This window comes from Macrobrachium nipponense, chromosome 10 (assembly GCF_015104395.2).
Source record: "Macrobrachium nipponense isolate FS-2020 chromosome 10, ASM1510439v2, whole genome shotgun sequence".
NCBI classification, from domain to species: domain Eukaryota; kingdom Metazoa; phylum Arthropoda; class Malacostraca; order Decapoda; family Palaemonidae; genus Macrobrachium; species Macrobrachium nipponense.
Genome location: NC_087204.1, coordinates 109,847,524 through 109,869,025, shown reverse-complemented (window position 1 = coordinate 109,869,025; position 21,502 = coordinate 109,847,524). Strand labels below are relative to the sequence as shown.

The following is a 21,502-nucleotide window of genomic DNA, read 5'->3' as shown; positions in this document are numbered from 1 at the left end:
GCGTATCCTATCTACTATCCATTTTCACATAAGTGACTTACCAAACAATTACAAAGCTGGAAGCTTTCTTACACCTTTGTAATTGTTTGTAAGTATATGTGAAACCTTATTTTATTATAAAAATATCATGTTTTTGCAGATTATATCATTTCCCTTTCTAACCACTCTAGGTCTTATCTACCCATTTTTACTCCTTATTTCCCGACCTCTCCATAGGTTATTGTCCTGCTTCTTTCCCCATCTAGTGCTTTCCTGATCAACTCTTCCTCATCACTTCTATCATAAGGCTAAACTTCTCAGTCTCAAGAGACCTCACTATTAAAACAACTCCTGGACATCACAGCTTTCTACCCATTATGCCCTGCTATTAATCTTAATATTCTATGGTCATACCTCTTCAAACGCTTGAATTTCCTTAGCGATTGCTATTTCCTGTCTCTACTGCACTTGAGCAGTATAAACCTCTTGTATACCCTTTTCTCTCTCTACTAAAGGGGAATTTTTATTTATTGTACTTCCAGATATTTCTTGACATTTCATTCATCCTGCAGCTATTCTTTTTGGGGCTCTCTCAACTACAGTTTCAGTCTAACAGTCAAGTACTACATCCAAAAGGTGAAAGAAATGCTCATCTATCAAGAATTTTCGCACTTTACGTCTCTTGCCCTTGTATTTTTGGATTACATTTCTAGGTATCAAAAATCTCCAATTACATGTACATTGTAATTGTAACATTTTTTTATAACATCTTTTACATTTGTAGAGTCTGACTGCCCCACCTTTCCCACAACAAGCACATGACACCTTCCCAACTGTATTTTTCCTTTATTTTCCCTTCCTAGGCCCTATTGAAACTTTGTTTTTACTGATTTACCATCCTTATCTCTTTCTCTTGAACTGTATCCAAGTATTAACCATCTACATTTCTTGAATCACTGCCCAGCCTTCTATTGCTGATGGCATAACTTCATATTTTCCTATCATCAACCACCAACTTCAAATGCCATTTATGAAAAAAAGTTTAACCAGAGCACTAAACACAATCTTAGTCCTTACCTGACTGGCCAGAAGAATTTAACTTTATCCATGGAATAAGATTAATCAAGTTCAAGATCTCGTGTATTTACTTATCACAGAGATAATGGAAATGACTCTACTACAATACATGATAATAAATCACAAACCAAAAACCTAACAAACTACCAAAGTCCAAAAATCATAGTTCCACGCTGGACGAGTGGTTTTCGAGCTTGGCTGCCAATCCGGTGGTCCGAAGTTCGATTCCCTGCTCTGCCAACGCGGAATCAGAGGAATTTATTTCTGGTGATCCAAATTAATTTCTCGATATAGTGTGGTTCGGATCCCACAATAAACTGTAGGTGCCGTTGCCCATTTAGGAACCCAAGTTGGTTCCTAGCCACGTAAAAATATCTAATCCTTCGGGCCAGCCCATAGGAGAGCTGTTAATTCAGCTCCAGTGGTCTGGTTAAACGAAGATATACTTAACCCAAAAATCATACCCAAATTCCCCCAAATGACCCTTTTATTTGGGTCATCATCAAACTATCCAGCAGCCTATACATGTGATGATCACAAATCTGCCTGCTAACAAAAAACAATTGCAAAGATTTATAAAAAAAAAAAAAAAAAAAATTACTGAGCCTAGCATGGCATATCTTAACAGATAACTCATTCTCATCACATAAGCAACAGCTATTCTTTGTAGTATAAACTGGTAGGACTCTTCAGAAACTATTATTCTTCACAATATAGAATTATCTCTACATAAAAAAATATGACAATAATGTATTCATAACTTAGTTACAAGGGAGTAATCTATCCTTTTCCCCACTGGCAAATTTTTCAAACATCATTACATGCTTTGCTGTATATAACGCAACATGTATGCTTGTTACATCAATCTGACATATAACCTGGCAATCAAACCTTCATGGTTAGGATCAAAACTGTTTGTTCAAAATTTCTACAAAAAACAAAAATAATAATAAAAAAAAATAAAAAGTAAAAGGCAAGTCTCGCAAAAGCACCAAAGTCTAAAGACTGAATGATATTTCCCATTAAAAATTGAAGGACCAATCATAACAAAATACTTCCTTTCATTCACATATGAGCATTCTATTGCTATATCCATAAAAGTGGCTAAGTAAATAATATTAATCTTCCACAAACTTCCTATATATAAAAAACCATATAACCTACAGGTTAACAACATCAACAACTTTCTCATCAAAAGCAAAGATCAAACTTGAGTTTACATTAAAAATTTATAACAAAGAATGCAAGAAACTGTCAACAACATTACTGCTGCAAATGTCACTGTACCTGCATCTGACAAATGTTCACATCTTCCTCTTCTCATCATCTCCTCCTCCTCTTCCTCAGCATTGTCCACGTCATCTCCCTTTTCCTCCTTTGCAAGGTTCACTTATCCTTGTCATCGTCATCATCATCTTCATCCTCAACCTCCTCTCCTCCCGAGCCCATCATCATCACTATCACTGCTGGTATTCATCACTAGACTCCTCTTCCTGATCATGTCATCGTCATCATCTTTCCTCCTTCTTAAGCTTTTCTGGCACTTCATCAACAGAATCTCTACTTACATCAGCGTCACTAACACTGTCATCATCACCATCACTGGCATAATCATCGTCATCACTGTTGTCTTTCACTTCATTAACAAGATGAGGCGGTCTCTCCGAGCAGCTCGATTACACTATCTATGTACATTTGACTTGCATACATTCGGTTCTTCATGCTCTTAGCATAACTGATATTATTGTTATTATTACTAGTAGGTACGCTGTTCCTTGCTTAATTAGCACTTCCGCCTTTTGTTGCTTGCAAAACCCATGTCACTATTGGATTGAGGCACTTTTTCGTTTCTTAACTTCTCAGAATTAGTCTACTAAAGGCGTCCTCTTTCACTCACTGTATCGATTTTCTGGTTTTAACCTTAAGGTGGCCTAAAGAAAGACCCATTTTCCTAGTCCATAAATGTTTCCTACCCTTTTTGGGCAAGGCCTCATGAACAACTGTGATTGTTTAATTCATCACTCACATCTGCAAAAAAAGAACAAGTTAGACAAATGGTATAAGAAAACCTAGCCATATATATTGAAAATAATTTTTAAACCTTACGTACAACACTTCACTTATACTGATGTTTTAATGTTTCTTAAAGAATAGCTGTTAGCAAATGTATATCATCAGTGTAAGACACTCACCTTGAGTCTCCTTCACTAATTAGACCCTTATTCACTATATCATAAACAGCACTGCTGCCAGTGTGACATAAATTAGCTGAATTCCTGGGAGTAGGGTACCTACCAACCAGTTGATTACAAAGTTTAAATTTATGAATATGTTATTGTATAATACAATTAAGTTTGTTCATACTTACCTGGCAGATATATATATAGCTGTATTCTCCGAAGTCCGACAGAATTTTCAAAACTCGCGGCACACGCAGTGGGCGCCAGGTGGTAGTACCCCATTCCCGCCGCTGGGAGGCGGATATCAGGAACCATTCCCATTTTCTATTCATATTTTATCAGTGCCACTGTCTTCCTGAGGGGAGGTGGGTGGGCACTTAATTATATATATCTGCCAGGTAAGTATGAACAAACTTAATTGTATTATAACAATAACATTTTGTTCATGAAACTTACTTGGCAGATATATATATAGCTGAATCCCACCTTCGGATGGTGGGGAGAGACAGAATAGGATTGTAGAAACTTAAATTAAGTAGATGATATACACCTGGTTCCTCACCTGTTAGCAAAAGTAGACTCTGTGATTACTGTCACCTCAGCCTGCTTGTGCTTAATCAGAGTTGCCAGCCAGGTGGAGACCTGTAGTGCTGGTGCGCTCTGGATGCTCTGTCAACGGGGACGTGACCTCAATGTGACAAGAGCATAGAGCCATACAAATGAGGGCAACGAAGCAACTGACCACCACCTGACCAACTATCCAAGACCCCCTGAACACTAAGCTAAGAGATGGGAGGTCTTCACCAAAGCCTCACCACAACAAAAAACACAACAACTAAAACCTAACCTAAACCTAACTAAGGGATAGGGAGAGAGCTACCTTCAGCCCCAAGACTGTGTCTGCAGAAAACGTATGGCCCAAGAGAGCAACAGTCCTCGTATATCGTTCTCACATCTCTCAAGTAGTGTGAGGCGAATACTGAATTGCTCCTCCAAAAGGTGGCGTCAAGGATGTCCTTGATCGACATGTTCCTTTGGAAGGCAAGCGAGGTTGCGACAGCTCTGACCTCGTGAGCTTTCACTCGCAAGAGGCTCAAATCGATCTGTGTGGAAGACGAATGAGCCTCTTTAATGACGTCCCTCAAGAACGCCAAAGCGTTCTTGGATAATGGTATATCGGGTCGTTTAACCGAACACCAGAGATTATCTGAGGGACCTCGTACTTCTTTAGTCTTGTGGACATAAAACTTTAGACCCCTGACAGGGCAGGACTCTCTCAGGTTCTTGGCCCACAAGGCTTGTCATACCCTTGATTTCGAAGCTCCTTGGCCAAGGCCAAGGGTTCGACGGGTTTTCATTCTTTGCTAAGAAAGTGGGACTCAAAGAGCAGACAGCATTGTCCCCTTTGAAGCCCACTCTCTTACAAATGGCCTGAATTTCGCTAACTCTCTTCGCCGTCGCCAAGAGCAGTTAGGAAAAGAGCCTTCTTAGTCAAGTTCCTAAGAGACGCTTCATGTAGAGGTTCGAAAGACTCGACATTAAAAGTCTAAGGACATAAATCCAAGTTCCAAGAAGGAGGCCTCGCCTGAGGTATCTTGGATGTCTCAAATGATCTCAGGAGATCGTGAAGATCCCTGTTATCAGACAGGTCTAGTCTCTGTGTCGGAAAGACTCCCGACAGCATACTCTTATATCCCTTGATGGTCGGGACAGCCAGCTTCTGTACATTTCTTAAAAATAGCAGGAAATCGGCTATCTGGCTCACAGAGGTAGTGGAAGAGGAAATTCCCTCCTTTCTACACCATGCCCTGAAGGAAGCCCACTTCGACTGATAAACGCTCTCGAGGACGTTCTCCTAGCATTGGCGATCCGCCTTTGCAGCTGCTTTAGAAAAACCTCTCGCTCTGGCCAGCTTTTCGATAGTCTGAACGCAGTCAGACCCAGAGCGGAGAGGTTTCGGGTGATATCTTGCGAAGTGTCCTCCAGGGCAATGTCCTCGGAAAGTCTATGATGAATGACATTACCTCCGTGAACCATTCTTTCGCGGGCCACATCGGGGCGATCAGGGTCAACCTCGTCCCCTCCGATGCCGTGAACTTCCTTACTACTTCCCCCATGATCTTGAATGGCGGGAAGGCATACAAGTCTAGGTTCGTCCAGTCCCCAGAGCAGAGCGTCTGTCGCGACTGCTCCCAGATCCAGCACAGGGAGCAATAAAGAGGCAACCTCTTTGTCCTTGACGTCGCAAATAGTCGACTAACGGACACCCCACAGTCTCCAGAGCTCTCGGACAGACGTCCTGGTGCAACGTCATTCCGTCGGCAGGATCTGATCTTGTCGGCTGAGAAGGGGCTCCTGCTCTGACGTTCTGGACTCCTGCGATAAACCTCGTCAGGATCCTTATCCGTCTCGCATCTGCCCACAGCAGAATCTCCCTCGCTAAATAAAACAGAGGACGGGAGTGAGTACCCCCATGTTTCTTTAGGTACGCAAGGGCTGTGGGTGTTGTCCGAGTTGACTTGGACTACTTTCTCTGCAACCTTTTGTTGGAAGAACTGTAGCGCCAGAAGGAAAAAACCGCCGCTAGTTCCTTACTTTATGATGTGCCAGGACACCTGTTTCCCCCAACCCCCCTCCAGGTGCCTGACACTTCCTCCCCTCCCAGTGTTGCTCCCCATCCCGACACCGAGGCGTCGGAAAACAACACTAGGTCTGGGCTCAGAAGCTTTAGGGACAACCCCTCTCGAAACTTCCGAGGATCTAACCACCATCTTAGATGGTTCTTCACCGATTTGGTGATGAAAAAGGGTCGCATTCAGATCCTCTCTGACTTTCCATTCGTCTGCTAAGAAAAAAAACTGGAGAGGTCTGAGGTGTAGTCTTCCCAGGGAAACAAACTTTTCCAGCGAGGAAATGGTTCCCAGCAGACTCATCCATTCCCTCGCCGAGCAAGCTTCCTTCCCCAGAAGGCCGAAACTCTCTCTAAAAAAGCCTTGCAGCTGTCGTTCCTGGGACGGAAACGCTCGAAAAGCACTGAATCCATCTGAATCCCCAGATACACGATGGACTGTGTTGGGGTCAGATGAGACTTTTCGAGGTTGACCAGAAGTCCCAGGGACTTCGCCAAAGCTAAAGTGAAGTGAAGGTCCTTCAGACACCTTTCTTCTGACGATGCTCTGATCAGCCAATCGTCGAGATACAGGGACACTCTTATTCCTGCAGAATGTAACCATCTCGCCTACGTTTTTCATGAGCATGGTAAATACCATCGGAGCCGTGCTTAAACCGAAACAAAGGGCTCGGAATTGCCAAACTTTGTCCCTTAGCATAAACCTCAGAAACTTTCTTGAAAGAGGGTGGATAGGCACGTGAAAGTATGCGTCCTGTAGGTCCAAGGACACCATCCAGTTCGCCCGGTCTTAAGGCTCCTAGAACCGACTGAGGTGTTTCCATCTTGAATTTTTTCTTTTCTACGAAAAGATTCAGGCTGCTTACGTCCAAGACTGGACGCCACCCCGACGACTGCTTTGGTACCAGGAAAAGTCGTTGTAGTATCCTGGTGACCCCAGGTCTAAGACCTGCTCCACCGCTCTTTTCATGATCATTTGATCAAAAGATTTCTAAAAGAGCCTGCTGTTTCTACCCTTGATATGACGGGGAAAGATCTCTGGGAGTCGTAGAAAGAGGAGGAGGGTCCACAAAGGGGATCTTGTACCCCTGTTTTCCACTATCTTGAGGGACCACGCATCTGTATCTCTCTCTCTCCACGCACCCGCAAAAGAACTTTAGCCTGGCTCCGACAGGCATCTGAAGGACGCTTCTTTCACTTAAGAGGATTTAGGTTTGAAGGAAACCTCTTCCTCTTGCAAGTTCCTCTCCTCGAGGAGCAGCGCCGGGGGGAGGGAGGAGCGCTACGAAAGGGTTTAACCTTCCTAGGAGGTCGTCCAGACGACGACGTGATAGGGACTGCGGGACGTCTTGAAGACTGGGCCAAGAGATCCTGGGTTAGCCTTCTCTTGTATGGCTCACTGCCAGGTCCCTTACCATAGCCTGGGGGAAGAGATGGCTCGAAAGAGGTGCAAAGAGAAGCTCTGCTTTCTGCGATGCAGAAACAGACCTACGGCTGTTTAAAATTGCAGAAGAGCGCTCTCTTCTTGAGGAAAGCAGTGCCGAAATGAGACACAACTCTTCCGAACCATCCCTGACGGCCTTGTCCATCATGACAACACATTGGACAGCTCCCCCAGACTCAAAGAATCAGACTCCTAGAAATGAAAGATCCAGGACTCCTAGGCACCAGTCTAGGAAGTTAAAGACTTCCAGAGTCTTTAACAGACCTTTCATGTGATGGTCGATCTCCGTTGGTGTCCATGAAATCTTAGCGGACGATAAAAGGGATCTCTTCTGGGCGTCTACCAGACTAGCAAAGTCCCCTTGGGAAGAAGACGGGATCTTGAACTCCATACTTCAGAATTTGCGGTCTTCATACCAAATGCCGCCTTTCCCACTGAGTCTTGAAGGAGGAAGGGCGAAAGTCGACTTGCCCTGATCCTTCCAACGTTCCATCCAATCCTGCAATTTCTTGAATGCTCTCTTAGTGGACAAGGAAGTCTTCATCTCCACCACTTCCGAAACCGTTGCCCGACTTCAAAGACGAAAACTGAGAGGGAGGAGACTTAGGAGCTGCAGGCTGGAATCTTCTCACAAACAAAGAACGTAAAAGACGAACCAGCACCTTGTAGTCGGAAACCGACGAAACTGACGGCTGTTCTTCCTCCACTGAGTCCGCCGGACTACTAAACTCTCCTTCCTCCCGAATACGGCAAAGAGATTGAACCTCTGGAGAGGGCGTGCGCCCAACGGGTCTAGCCTTCAACAAAGGCTTTCGAGGAAGACTAACATCAGCCCCTTCAAAGCGACCGACCTTCTGTCGATCGTTAGAGCTCGAACCACGAAGAGCGTCCTGACCGCGCTGCGCGTCAAGAGAGGTTACTCTTAGTCTCTCTCGAGGAGCGTCCTACGTTTCACGCTCAAGCGTCCAGCTTTCGTCGCTTTCAAAGCGTCCGTTCTGAGCGCTCTCCGAAAAGCCTTCTCCAACAGGCCAAAAGCGGGTCAAATTAAACAAAAAATCGCCCGGAACGAGGTCTTCCAAAAGCGTCCTGTCCGAGCGTCTTCAAAAAGCGGTCCTGTCGAGCGTTCCTCAAATGCGTCCTGACGTGCGGGCGGAGACAGAGACGAACGAGGAGACAGAGAAGGAGACTGCCACGTCCTCTTGACAGGCAGTCTAGCGTCCTTCCTTCGCTTAGGCTCAACTGCTGCTGGGCGAGTCTTTCGAGCCATTAAGGCCGACAATTGGTCTTGAAGCGACGCAAGAATACTCTTCGTAGGAGAAGAACCGAGAGGAGGTGAAGGGCTGCGCCTGCGAGAAGACGAGGGGCGGGGGGACGCCTCCTTCCTTCTCAAAGGTACAGCAACCTGCCTCTCCGAGACGCGAGAGAAGCGCTTCTCAGCGTCGTCCTCAGGACGACGTCCTACCTCTCTTCTGTGGAGGAAACGCGTCATACGATGCAGGCAAAGACCGCAACGAGAGCGGAGAGAGGGGACGTAAAGCGTCCTCCCTAGGAAAAGGTCCTTTTCAAACGGACGCGAGTCACGTCCGAGCGCTCCACCCCTTTGGCTTGCGCGGGGAGGGCGCCTCGGAGGGGACGAAAAAAACAGTCCTTAAGGATGCGAGCCTGAGCCACGCTCCTTGGCAGCCTGGGAAGTAGCAACAGGTCCTGCCGAAGGGACGCCAGATCGGTGGGGAGCCCCGTAACCCTCTTGCGGCTTTTCGACATGCCCACTCCCTGAGGTTCTGGGAGTATGACAGAGGTCTAGACCTAGAGGCATTATGGGCCGATCTGACGCCCCCTCCACAACACTAGGGGCACGATCACACACTTTACTCGAGCCGTTTTTCAAGGGCCAAACACTTTCGGGACTCTAGATGTGCGTAATGACTCTAGAATCAGAGCAAAGGGCATTACCTTCTCCAGACACAGAACTAGGGCCCTCAGGCAACAACACAGGATTAGGTGAAGCAAATTCTACTGGTGTTAAAATAGGAGAAATGTTACTTCCCTTACCTTTCGTAGAACCGCTCTTGGAGGAAGACCTCCTGATCCCTATCGCGCTCAACTTACGCCGATAGGATCATACACCTTCCATTCATCCTCAGTCAAAACTTTTGCATTCAATGCAACGATCAACCAACAAACAAACATGCCCCCTACACCCCATACATACTGTGTGGGGGTCTACCGATGATTTCGGTAGCCTCACCTTGCAATCACTTCTCACACACACTTGGAAGCTCACCTGAACTTGATCCCGACATCACGTTCATAGAAAAGCCAATCCAAAATCCAAAAACAGTCCACTATCGCGTATGCCAATCCAACAATCCAGAGTCAAAACCAAAAGTCATCCAGATACTTATAAAGAGTCAAAATCCAAAATCCTGGTCGGAGTCTGTAAACAGGTGTTTACCGACCGGCGACAGAAAAAATATGAATAGAAAATGGGAATGGTTCCTGATATCCGCCTCCCAGCGGCGGGAATGGGTACTACCACCTGGCCGCCCACTGCGTGTGCCGCGAGTTTTTGAAATTCTGTCGGACTTCGGAGAATACAGCTATATATAATCTGCCAAGTAAGTTTCATGAACAAAATTGTAATTACACATTTTGTTTCATAAATATACAAAATACTTAACTCTTCAATCTCCCTATCAACTGATGGTCATTTGACATCTCGAATCATAAATTTCAAAGACCTTACTGTATTATCAAGGTCTTCAGCCGCCTTCAGGTGCCTGTCAAATGTTGAAGTAGAAGTGTGATATGCAGTAAGAAACAATGAAAAAGATGACCATGTCGCCTGATATCCCAATAGCTACAAATTGAACAATGAACAAATAACCCTTATATTTAAAACACAGCCCAAGGAGGAATGTCAGCAAACTAACACAGTATTCTATCAAAACAAAAAATTTCATACCAACATTATCCCAACATATTAAAAAATGAGATGTATGGAGCACTGCACAAAAGGCCCACTGAGACTTCAGAATTTTCTACTTCTTCCATGCAGTGAGCATCTAATGCTCTTGGTGTCCTGTGGATCATGTCTGTGGAGATCAGACCTAAAACCAAACGCATAGCTTTACTTCACATTTTTCCATACGGCTCCACCAAATCAGCTACTCGAATTCTAAAGCATAGCTTGACTTCACATTTTCACATGGCTCCACCACATCATCTACTCAGATTTTACAGGATAGCTTGAATTCACATTTTTACATGGCTCCACCACATCATCTACTCAGATTTTACAGGATAGCTTGAATTCACATTTTTACATGGCTCCACCACATCAGCGACTCAAATTCTACAGATAGGAGGCGTGCCATCCAACCGCACTTTCCCTTTTATACAAGTATCCAAGGATGTACAGTTGCACAGGGGTTGTCATCTAAAGGCCATCCCAACAGGGTAAGATGAGAAAAGGGATTTTGACGAAGGAAAAATCTATTTCTGGGCAACGACCTGTGTCGCCCTATGAAATGGTTCCTTTGATACTATTTCTGAGGAATAAATATTGCTATTCATCCTAGAGAAAAAAGAAACAATATAATGCCAAGATAAATGGCTCGCTCACTTCTTATAGAAGTGTCGGTTATAGTAAGGAGCGAGTGGAATCACTACCAGAGGTCCCTTGCCATTTAGCTTCTCCTTCGACAAAACCCCGAACTACGGAGGAGCAGTGCTACAGCTCCCGGTCTACTACTACCGTGAGCGCCTCCGACGCCTGAGATGTCATTCCTGAAGATAGCCTCCAAGCGGGTTGGGGTAAGCTGGGTGAGGATAATCTAACTACAGGTGGGGTTTCACAGGGCGACACGGTCGTTGCCCAGAAATAGATTTTTCCTTCATCAAAATCCCTTTTCTGGGCTTGACCTGTGTCGGCCTGTGAAATAGTACCAGAGAATGCTAAACACCAAGCTTGAGGAACAGTACAGATAAATTAAGAAGGTAAAGTTAAACACTTGTAAGGTTAATAGTATAATAATCAACTAAAATTACAGTCTTACCCTAAGGGAAGTATAAGCCCTAAAACACTGGTTATTACTTAAAATTAGTTTAGCCTAACAACAAACAATAACAAAACAGGTTAGGCAAAGACAGGATATAAGTTGATATATACAAAAGAATGGAACTGAATCCAATTAGAATGATAAACAAAAGCAAACTCAAGGAATAACCCAATACATGGAGGCGACTAAACTAAGTAATGGTGCAATGGGGCAGGTAGTAAAGGGAAGGCTACAAGAAGTTTATATAAAAATTAAGAATCAGGAGAATCTGTGTTTTCCAGCTGCCACAGCTGGAAATTTTGAGGGCTTCTAAGGGTTTTAGGTAGTGCCGTTTGAAAACTGTCGGAGATTTCCAGCCTGTATACTTCTTAAGATCGTCAAAATTCCATGTGTTGGAAAAAATTAATTAATAGATGGTGGCCACCCGCCCTAACAAAATCGTGGCCCGAGAAAGGACTCTGGATTGGCCTGTTTAATGAAGTATAAAAATTTGTTGCCTGATCCCTTTTAGGGATAATGTACCACCTTCCTTCCTAATTGAAACAAGGGCCGAAGATTTCAGAGTTGTTCTGCTTAGTAGGCTCTTAATGAGTTGACCAGGACAAAGGGAGGATGTCTTGAGGTAGTGGTAAGGATTTTCCACGATGGACCATCTGTCCTGTGGGTCTTCATTTTTGGCTAGAAAATGGCGATCTTGGGGATAAGAGGACTTCCCCTGAGGGGAGGAACTCAATGTGGCCTGGTTCTCTTGATAAACTGACAGTTCTGATATTCTAGCTCCGGAGGCTAACTTAATAAGAATAGGGTTTTCCTCAGGAGGGATATATAATTGCAAGAGTCATTGTTAATGTCCGAGGCCAGTTTTGAGGACATCATTTAGGAACCAAGAGACTGATTTAGGTCTCGTTGATGGTCTTAATCTAGCACAAGCTTTTGGTATGGACGTAAAGTACGAATCCGTAAGGTCTACGCTAAAACCAAATTGGAAGATCTTTTTAAGAGCTGATTTGGTCGTAGTGATAGTGCTTGCTGCTAAGCCTTTCTCAAACAATGATCTGAAGAAAGTTATGGCTAGGTTCGTTGTCATGACTTGAGAATTTGACAAACTTAATGAACTCTGCTAGTTTCTTGACAGATGAATCATATTGCCGGAGAGTAGATTCTCTTTTATCTGATTCCAAGAATGAGATATTTCTGGGGATCAATTTCTGCATTCCTCATGGCTGCGAATTTCAAAAATCCATAAAGTTAGGGTTTTCTGAATTCTTGAGGAAGCGGACACAGTCTGAGTTTGCACTAACTGGGTTAGTGTTTGGGGGTTGGGAATCCGTAGAGGTCGGAGTCTCAACTCTAGGAGTAGAGGGAACCAATTGCTCTCGGGCCAGTTGGGAGCTACTAGAGCTACTTGGCCTTTGAATGTCCTGAGTTTGTCTAAAACTTTCATGAGAAGGTTCACCGGAGGGAGAGGTAAATATTCTTCCATTCGTTCCAATCGAGGATCATTGCATCCGTAGCGTATGCTAGAGGATCGAGGTTGGGTGCCACGTAACAAGGGAGTTTGTGGTTTGACTCCGTGGCGAAGAGGTCTACTTGGAGTCCGGGGACTTGTAGACTGATCCAATTGAATGAACTCCTGTCCAGTGTCCACTCCGATTCCAACGGAGCGGAGCGCGATAGAGCGTCTGCTACTACGTTCTTGACTCCTGCCAGGTGAGTGGCTGACAGGTGCCATTTGTTTTTGTTTGCCGGAGAAAAGATGGCTATCATGACATGGTTCAAGTGGCTTGACTTGGATCCGCCCCTGTTGATGTAGTGTACTACTACTGCACTGTCCAGAACTAATTTGAAATGTGAGTTCTTGGGCGGACGAAGCCGTTTCAGTGTGAGGAATACTGCCATGGCTCCAGTACATTGATATGTAGCTGGCGGAATGTTAACGACCAAGTTCCATGAACTTTTTTCGTAATGGGAGTATCCTCCCCACCCTGTTAGTGAGCGTCTGTGTGGATCACTAATGATGGAGGGGAAACTGTAGAGGGAATTGCTTTTGAAAGATTCTTTGTTCTCCGTCCAGGGACGGAGATGTTTCCGTAAGATCGCTGGGGGATAGAGGCTAGTTTGTCCCGTGATCTGCAATTCGCTCTTGAGCGCCATACTCTGTTTATATCTTTGAGTTTGACTCCTGAGCAGAAACGTCTGTGCTGATGCAACTGGAGTGAGCCCAGGATCCTCTCCTGGCACCTCCTGGATGTTTGTTGTTGTTTGAGAAATGTTTTGTAGCTCTTGCAATTTCTTTCCTTTTCAACGACGGAATTGATAGTGTGTGCGATTGTAAGTCCCACTGAAGGCCTAACCACTGGAATTGAGATTCCGGTGTTAGTCTGGACTTGGTTTTGTTTATTTGAAAACCTAAATGTTCTAGGAATTTGAATCACTCTGACCGTTGCTTCTTTGCATTCTTTGGGTTCTTTGCCCAAATAAGCCAATCGTCCAGATAAGCCACTAACATTATTCCCTGTTTCCTTAGCTCTTGCACACTGCTTCCGCCAATTTGGTGAAGATCTGGGGGGCTCTGTTGAGCCCGAATGGCATTACCTTGAAGGAGTAGGATCTGTTGCCTAGTTTGAAGCCTAGGAATGGACGGAAGTGTCTGGCTATGGGAACATGATAGTAGGCATCTGTAAGATCTATAGAGGTTGTGACGGCCCCACGGGGAAGTAAGGTCCGTACCTGCGAAACGGTCAGCATCCTGAACTTGTCGCAATGAATGAATAAGTTCAGATGGACAAGTCTAAGATGATCTTCGGTTTACCGAGTCTTTCTTTGGCACGCTGAACAAGCGTCCTTGAAATTTTAATTTGTTGACTCTTGAGACTACTCCTTTGAGAAGGAGCTCTTCGGTATACTCTACCAATTCCGTTGTTGGTGCTTGATAGAATCTGTTGGTTGGAGGAGGGCCCTCTAGCCAACTCCAACCTAGTCCTTTTGTTACTATACTTTGAGCCCAAGGGCTGAACCCCCACCGCTGGCGGAAGAGGTACAGCCTCCCTCCTACCTTGGGACTCTCACTGCTGGTTTGCTCCTCGGAAACCTCTTCCTCTGTTAGCAGCCCTGCCGGATCCTCTGAATCGAGAGGCACCTCTTGCTCTGCTGCCTCTCGCAAACCTATTGAAAAGACTGAAAGTTCTGGCTTTCATAGTTGGAATTGTAGGCTGGCGAGACAGCCACAAGGAAGTAGAGGTTAAGATTGCTGGGGACTGAGGGGTCAGAACAAGGTATTGTTGTTGACCCTTCGACGATGGTTGCCCTTGTGGTGCTGGGACTGCCTGAACCAACGTTTGCTGAGAAGGCTGGAAGGGAGAGAACTTCCTTGGTTTCTTCTTGTTCCTTGGGTTTAGGACCAGAAGATTCCTGCCTCCGCTTTGCTACCAGTCCCCACCTGACTTTGAGGCACTGGTTAACCTTAGAAGCCTCATGAAGGACTTCTGCTACTACTGGTGCTAAAGGAAAGAGGTCCGTTCCCAAATTGAGGAAGCAATCAGTTTTATTAGGTTCATGGCGGATAGTAGCTTCCGCCAGAATGTGCTTCCTACAATTTCTCCTGGCTATGATGGAAGTCGTAAAGGTCACACTGCATGGTGTGCAGCAGACCTTTAGCTAAAACTTTTAAATAACGGCTCTTGTTGGTATACAAGAGCCGTCATCTCGCCATAGTCATGGAGGAAAGGGATCTCGCGAGCCTAGTCGGGCGTCGTTACTCCATCTGGATGAGGGAGTCCGACAACCTGGGGAGTCTCTCACTAAAGAGAGAGGTGGCACAGTCCGCCTTTAGTTTTTCCTACTGAGAAAGTAGGAAACTGCCCCCTCGAAGTACGTCTCGGAGCCTTGGGACTAAGAGAGAGGTGGGTTCCGTCTCTCGTAGTTGAGGCAGGGGCTCGTCTTTCAGGGCGGCCTGAAAGGTTGCTTCCACTACCTTAAGGTCAGTTGGTAGCGGAGTCCCTTCCAACCGGAGTAAAAAATGTGAAAGGGCTCCTAAAGGCTGTGATGCGGGGTGTTTTCACACCCCCATTCCTCCGACTTCTCATTAGAGTCTGCTGTGCCTGTTCCCTTGGAAGGATCACTGTTTCCTTGGGAACCTTGTCCTCTCTCATCATCACTGCTTCCGTTTAGTCGATGTAGCCAATGAATGGTGGTTGAAGGTCTCTGGGGTGGAACTCGAAGTCCTCACGCCTTCGAGTTCCTATGCCTTCGATTGTCAACATTCCGTTGACAAACGGGGCATATGAAGCGATCCTCCAAGGGTTGGCCGCCTTGAATTCCGGCAGTTGGCTGGAATCTGGCATTGGAAGAGGAGAAGGTGGCACAGATAGAGGGGAACCTGCCGCGATCGAGGTTAGAATCCCGGCGATGGCAATTCTCCTGAGCGGCCAGCCGTTCCGCCAGCGATTGGATCGACTGGCCGGAAGACGTAACAGAACTGGAGAGCTGGGAGAGCACCAAGCCGACCTTGTTGTCAACCAAGGCCCCTAACGATCACTCCCACCTGCTCCAGAATATTAGCCGAAAAGGATTGGCGGGATCAAAAAGAGGGACTTGAGCCCGATCCTTACGTGATCTATGTTTGGGGGACCTCGACGCAGAGGAAGAGGCCTCCCTTGACCTAACTGATCCGGGGTGGTGAGCCGGAGTTTACAGTGTCTGTCAGGATGACCGATTTCTTGGGGAGAGACTTTTTAAGTTTCTCCTCGGTCATCTTAGCCTTGGGGATCACTGAATTAGCCTTAGGACGGACAGACCGCTGCTCTTCAGTGAAGTCCCCGGAAAAGAAGTGGAAGTAGAAGGGATCAGTAGAAGGTGATGGAGAAAAGGGAATTCAGGAAAGGGCCCTGAGAACCCACAGAAGCTGCCCCTACTACACCCTTACCTGTACCCATGGAGTCAATAGCCATGGGTTCGACGTCGAGGTTCATTGCCGCAACGTCTTCTGCAACGTCCTCTGGGAAATCCCCCTCCTGAAGGAAGATCATGACTTGAAGGTCGGCCAGCAAAGGGGCGGCCGCTATCGGGTCCACCACTGATCCTTTCTTGGCTCCTGGGAATACTAGGTCCGCCATATCCTGGGTAAGAATGTAGGGCGGCCCTTCGAATTCCCGGCCAAACCCCCTACCAAGCTTTGAGAGTCAACAAAGCTTTCTTCTTTTCTTCATCAGAACCCTGTAAAAAAGGGTCTAGAGTTAGGGACAGGATAGGGGAGGAATGTCTGTTGTGTTGAGATTATATGAATGTGTCTCATATGTGAGAGGTATAATATAATAACAAGTATTCCAGGTGATGAATGAATGAAAAAAGTGCTAAGAAACTTACTACTAGTGAGGCATCTCCTACTAGCAAGTAGCAGGTTGGCAAGCTTCATGATGCAAACGATAAAATCCTCCACTTTCACGGCACATCCTGCATGAGAACGGCATACTATATGGCCGCACGGGTCTTGGAGGATGGCACTGCACCCAATCTCCTGGCACCAGTAACATCTGGTAAGTTCAAACGGATACATTGAGTACCCAATGACAACCTCCGGTGGTATAATATGCAAAATAAATTCCGTGGGTACCGGAGTAGGACCGACGGATAGAGATCTACGTATGAATATTACGTAGAAAAGTTACGAGGGGGGAAGAAAGTCTCCGCCTCCGCCTAAGCTCACTTGTATATGATTAAAAATAGACTCCGTAAGGCCCGGAGTTCTCCGTATGGCCCGGAGTTAATTAATATTGAGTGAGCAATGTCAAACTTCTAACGAAGCAAGGGGATAGTACGAGAGGCGGAAATAAAAACAAAAAAAACCCCCCCGGAGTAACGCAAAAGATTCTAAACATTAAATAACACAAAATAAAACAAAATAAAAACCCCTTTATATCAGTAAGTGCTCGTGTGAACTATCCTAAGTGGAATATGAAACCCAGGTGGTTTCCCTCCCCCCCTCTCTATGTTCGGTAGCGGCGTATAGACACCTTGCCGGACTGAACTGAGGGGGATAGGGTTAGGGAAGAACGTGGGGTAGGGGAGCCCTCCCCCTGAGCTGCCAGTTAAGGACGGAGAAGAAGGGGGGAGGAGGTCCCGAGCCCCCGAGCCCCCGAGGCACGTGACGAGTGAGAATACCAGTAGGGAGGAGGGGAGATCCCCACCAGTCCCGTGGATCCACCCCCTCTCATGCAGACTCGGACGCTAGCTGTGAGAAACGAGTCATCACCCATCGACGTGGATGGCAATGTATGGAGGGGGGGGGGAATGGGGGACGGGAGGGGACCCCGTAACCGGGTGGCTCACCGCGATCAACCGGTGGTCTTCCCAGCCAGGTGAAAGACACGAGGTGGGGAAGAACCGTCGGAACAACTCAATATCACTGATATATATAGGATTACTTATATAATCAATCAAATAAAATTAAAGCGATATCTTAAAGCTAGGCTAACACGGGGAACACGAAGCTAAGCAAACAGAAAATTAAGCTAATCGCCGATCCGAAGAAAGGGGTATGTTAGCTTAATCTAACCTCTAGTTCAAGAAAACGGGGGGCAGGCTAATCACCAATCGACAATTTGGGTATGAAAGCCTAACTTAACGGTAAAATAAATGATAACAGGGAAGCTAATCGCCATACCGAAGCATGGTGTATGTTAGCCAACCTAGTACCTATAATATTATTAATGGTAATCAGGAACTAGAGAAGGAAGAGAGAACATCAGAATACTTAAGATGATATGACTCTCAAATCGTGACTGATAAACTCCTAACATGTAAGGCGTAGCTGACTAAGGTCCGAAACGTGCAGTCGAGCGTGCCCCGTGGAGGCCTAACTAAAAAAACTACTGCATAAAAGATATAGAGACTATGTATAAGTAACCATATCTAAAGTACTGAGAAAAAGGGGGGAAATCCCTAACGGTATGGAAGACCGAAAGAGAGAACCCGTACCGCCAAGCGTCGAGGGGCAATACCGGCCGATAAGGCTCCGAATATGTATACAAAACACGAAGATACATCATAAAAATTGAGATCAGTAACCCCAAACAGTACTTAACTTAGAAGCCCCCAAAAAGCAGGAAGCTGAAGACATCTTGAAAAATCAAATAAAAGATAATCCAAAATCAAGCGAAACACAGCACAGAAAAATTCTAACGACTGGTTTGTAACGCGTGCTATCGAAAGGAATGACGTCTCAGGCGTCGGAGGCCGGCTCACGGTAGTAGTAGACCGGGAGCTGTAGCACGGCTCCTCCGTAGTTCGGGGTTTTGTCGAAGGAAGAAGCTAAATGCAAGGGACTTCTGGTATGAGTGATTCCACTCGCTCCTTACTATAACCGACACTTCTATAAGAAGTGAGCGAGCCATTTATCTTGGCATTATATTGTTTCTTTTTTCTCTAGGATGAATAGCAATATTTATTCCTCAGAAATAGTATAAAAGGAACCATTTCACAGGCCGACACAGGTCAAGCCCAGAAAAAAGGACTGGGTATGACAAAAATAAAAAGGCTTTGCCAACTTACTTTGTAGAAATTAATTAACAGCAAGCTAGTCAGCTCTAAAGTAACTTTCTGAAATGTTCCATCCAATGGCAAGGTGCTTGAAATTTGAGGGGAAATTTTGTAATTGCCATGGAACATACAGTTCAATCAAAGGCTAAGTACAAAATTTCAACATTGTTCATGAATCCATTAATGAGGTTTGTCCCTTTCATAAGTAGCTGAATAAGTTTTAATTATAACTACTATATACGACAACTTCAAGTAAAACTTAATTATAATAACAAAACAGCTAGCATACTTAGGGTTGTTCCATGTCTAAGCTCCTGAACATTTGATAATGAGGAAGCAATAAGTTCACTCATACGTTTCCGCTGACCCAGCAACTCTAGTTTTGTGTCCCTGTACCTGAAAATTATTTCACATAATTAAACTCACTCAGTGAAAGAAGACAGTATCAAGATGTTTTTGAAATCTAATTCTTTGCTGGAAAAGAACATACCCTAGACTATTATGGCAAACAAAGGACGCAACACCACAAAATATTTTCTACTTAATTTTTCAATTTTTTTTTTAAATAATATAATCGCTTGTTACCTGAATCTTAACAGCTCAGAACTGGATGACATAACTATATGCAAAAGACTGAAATGGTTAGATAATGAAAATGTTTGAACCAACTACATGACTGATAAACCTACCTTGATGTCAGATGTGAATGAATTTCGGCAGCTCTGGCCTGATATGCATCTAACCGGTCTAATAAAACAAAACATTGTTGGCAAATCACTTCACTCACAGAGTAGCATGGATCCTCTCCTACAACCTGAAAGGTAAGTAAGAGAACTGTAATACAAGGCAACCTCTTTTAGAAATTCTCCTGTCTTCTTTATTTCTTGAAGGAAATTCTTCACACATTTCGCAATGAACAAGCTTAATTTATGCAGCCTTGCGACTTGAATTAAAATCTCATTTACGAGGAGTAAAGTACTATACTCTATCTACACAGTAAAACAAAAAGCCAAGATGATTTATCACCATCCACAAAACTATGACAAACAGATTAGCTGCAGTGAGCGAGGCAATTAATTCAATTGAATTCTGAAAACTCTTAAGCAAACCCGGTACTATAATTCACAATAATGGAAAGGGTTCTAAGTATTCATGCATCCTAGCTATTCGCAGGGGGTCTAGAATGCATACCCTGCAAATATGGAGGTCTGCTGTACACTGAAAATAAATTAATACCCTGAAGGTGTACATATTTGCTTTACCTAACAGTATGCCAGCTTCCTACCCTGACAATAAACTTTTCCAGACAGTCATTTATATGTTGAATTGTTTGTAAGTTGGTTAAGTAGTACTGTACTATACCTGATATACAATGCTCTACATTTTCCATCCTAAAATGACAATTTGTCGAAAATGTTATTGTTATGATACAATAAAGTTTGTTCATACTTACCTGGCAGATATATATATATGATGTAATTCCTCCCGATGTCACCGACAGAATTTCCAAACTCCCGCACCCAAAGCAAAACGCAGTCGGCGGCCAGGTGGTTAGTACCCCATTCCTGCCGCTGGGAGGCGGATATCAGGAATCATTCCCATTTTCTATTCAAGATTTTTCATACCACTGTCCCCCCCTGAGGGGAGGTGGGTGGTACTTACTTTAACAATATATATCTGCCAGGGAAGTATGAACAAACTTTATTGTATCATAACAATAACATTTTGTTCATGAAACTTACCTGTCAGATATATATATAGCTGAATCCCACCATTGGAGGTGGGAAGGGACAGAATAGAAGGATTAGGAAACACCTCAAGTGCAGATGATTGACATCTTGATTCCTTACCTGTTAGCATAGCTGACTTCTTGATTACTGTCACCGAAGTCTGCTTTTGCTTTACTAGAGTTGCCAACAAGGTAGTGACCTGTGTAGTTGGTGCGCTCTAGATGATCTGTCAACGGGGCGTGACCACAATGTGACTAGACCATATTGACCATAGCTGTGGGAGGGCAAACGAAGCTAAAAACCACCACCTGACCTAACCTATGGAAGTTAGTCCCATAACTTCTAGGCTAAAGAAAGGGAAAGCGCCTCAAGCTACTAACCCTTCAACCATAAACCAACACCAAAATTAAAAAGCACACCTACCCCTTTTCTATAGGATAGTAATTTGTGCTGCTCCCTGCCCCAACACCATTTCTGCGGATATGTATGGTCCAAGCGACTCACAGTTCTCATATGCCGTCTTCACATCCCGCAGGTAATGTGAAGCAAACACAGAGTTGCTTCGCCAAAAAGTAGCGCTAATGATATCATTAAGTGCCATATTCTTTCGAAATGCCATTGAAGTTGCAACAGCTCTCACTTCATGGGCTTTTATTTTTCAAAAGCTTTCATATCACCATCCCGAGCAGGACGCATGGGTCCTAACCCTGATGGTGCTTCGTCAAAAAGAATGCCAGTGCATTCGTTCGACATAGGAAAGTCGGGTCTCTTAACAATAACACCATAAATTTTCAGAAGGACCCCCCGACAATCTTTGGTCTTTTGCATGTAAAATTTGAGAGCCCTGACAGGGCACAGGACTCTCT

The 21,502-nt window shown here is 44.8% G+C and overlaps 1 protein-coding gene across 1 annotated transcript in view; it reads right to left on the bottom strand.

Annotated features, from left to right (window-relative positions):
* The window catches only part of LOC135224101 (uncharacterized), a gene marked incomplete at its 5' end in the record, with an annotated part of 64,140 nt that extends 44,420 nt beyond the window's left edge, over positions 1–19,720 (bottom strand). Inside the window, 6 exon segments of the mRNA XM_064263012.1 lie at positions 2,344–2,431; positions 2,625–2,727; positions 2,954–3,066; positions 3,068–3,084; positions 19,196–19,302; positions 19,596–19,720. Coding sequence (XP_064119082.1) covers positions 2,344–2,431; positions 2,625–2,727; positions 2,954–3,066; positions 3,068–3,084; positions 19,196–19,302; positions 19,596–19,720 — 553 coding nt within the window.
* Positions 19,721–21,502: the final 1,782 nt, after the last annotated feature.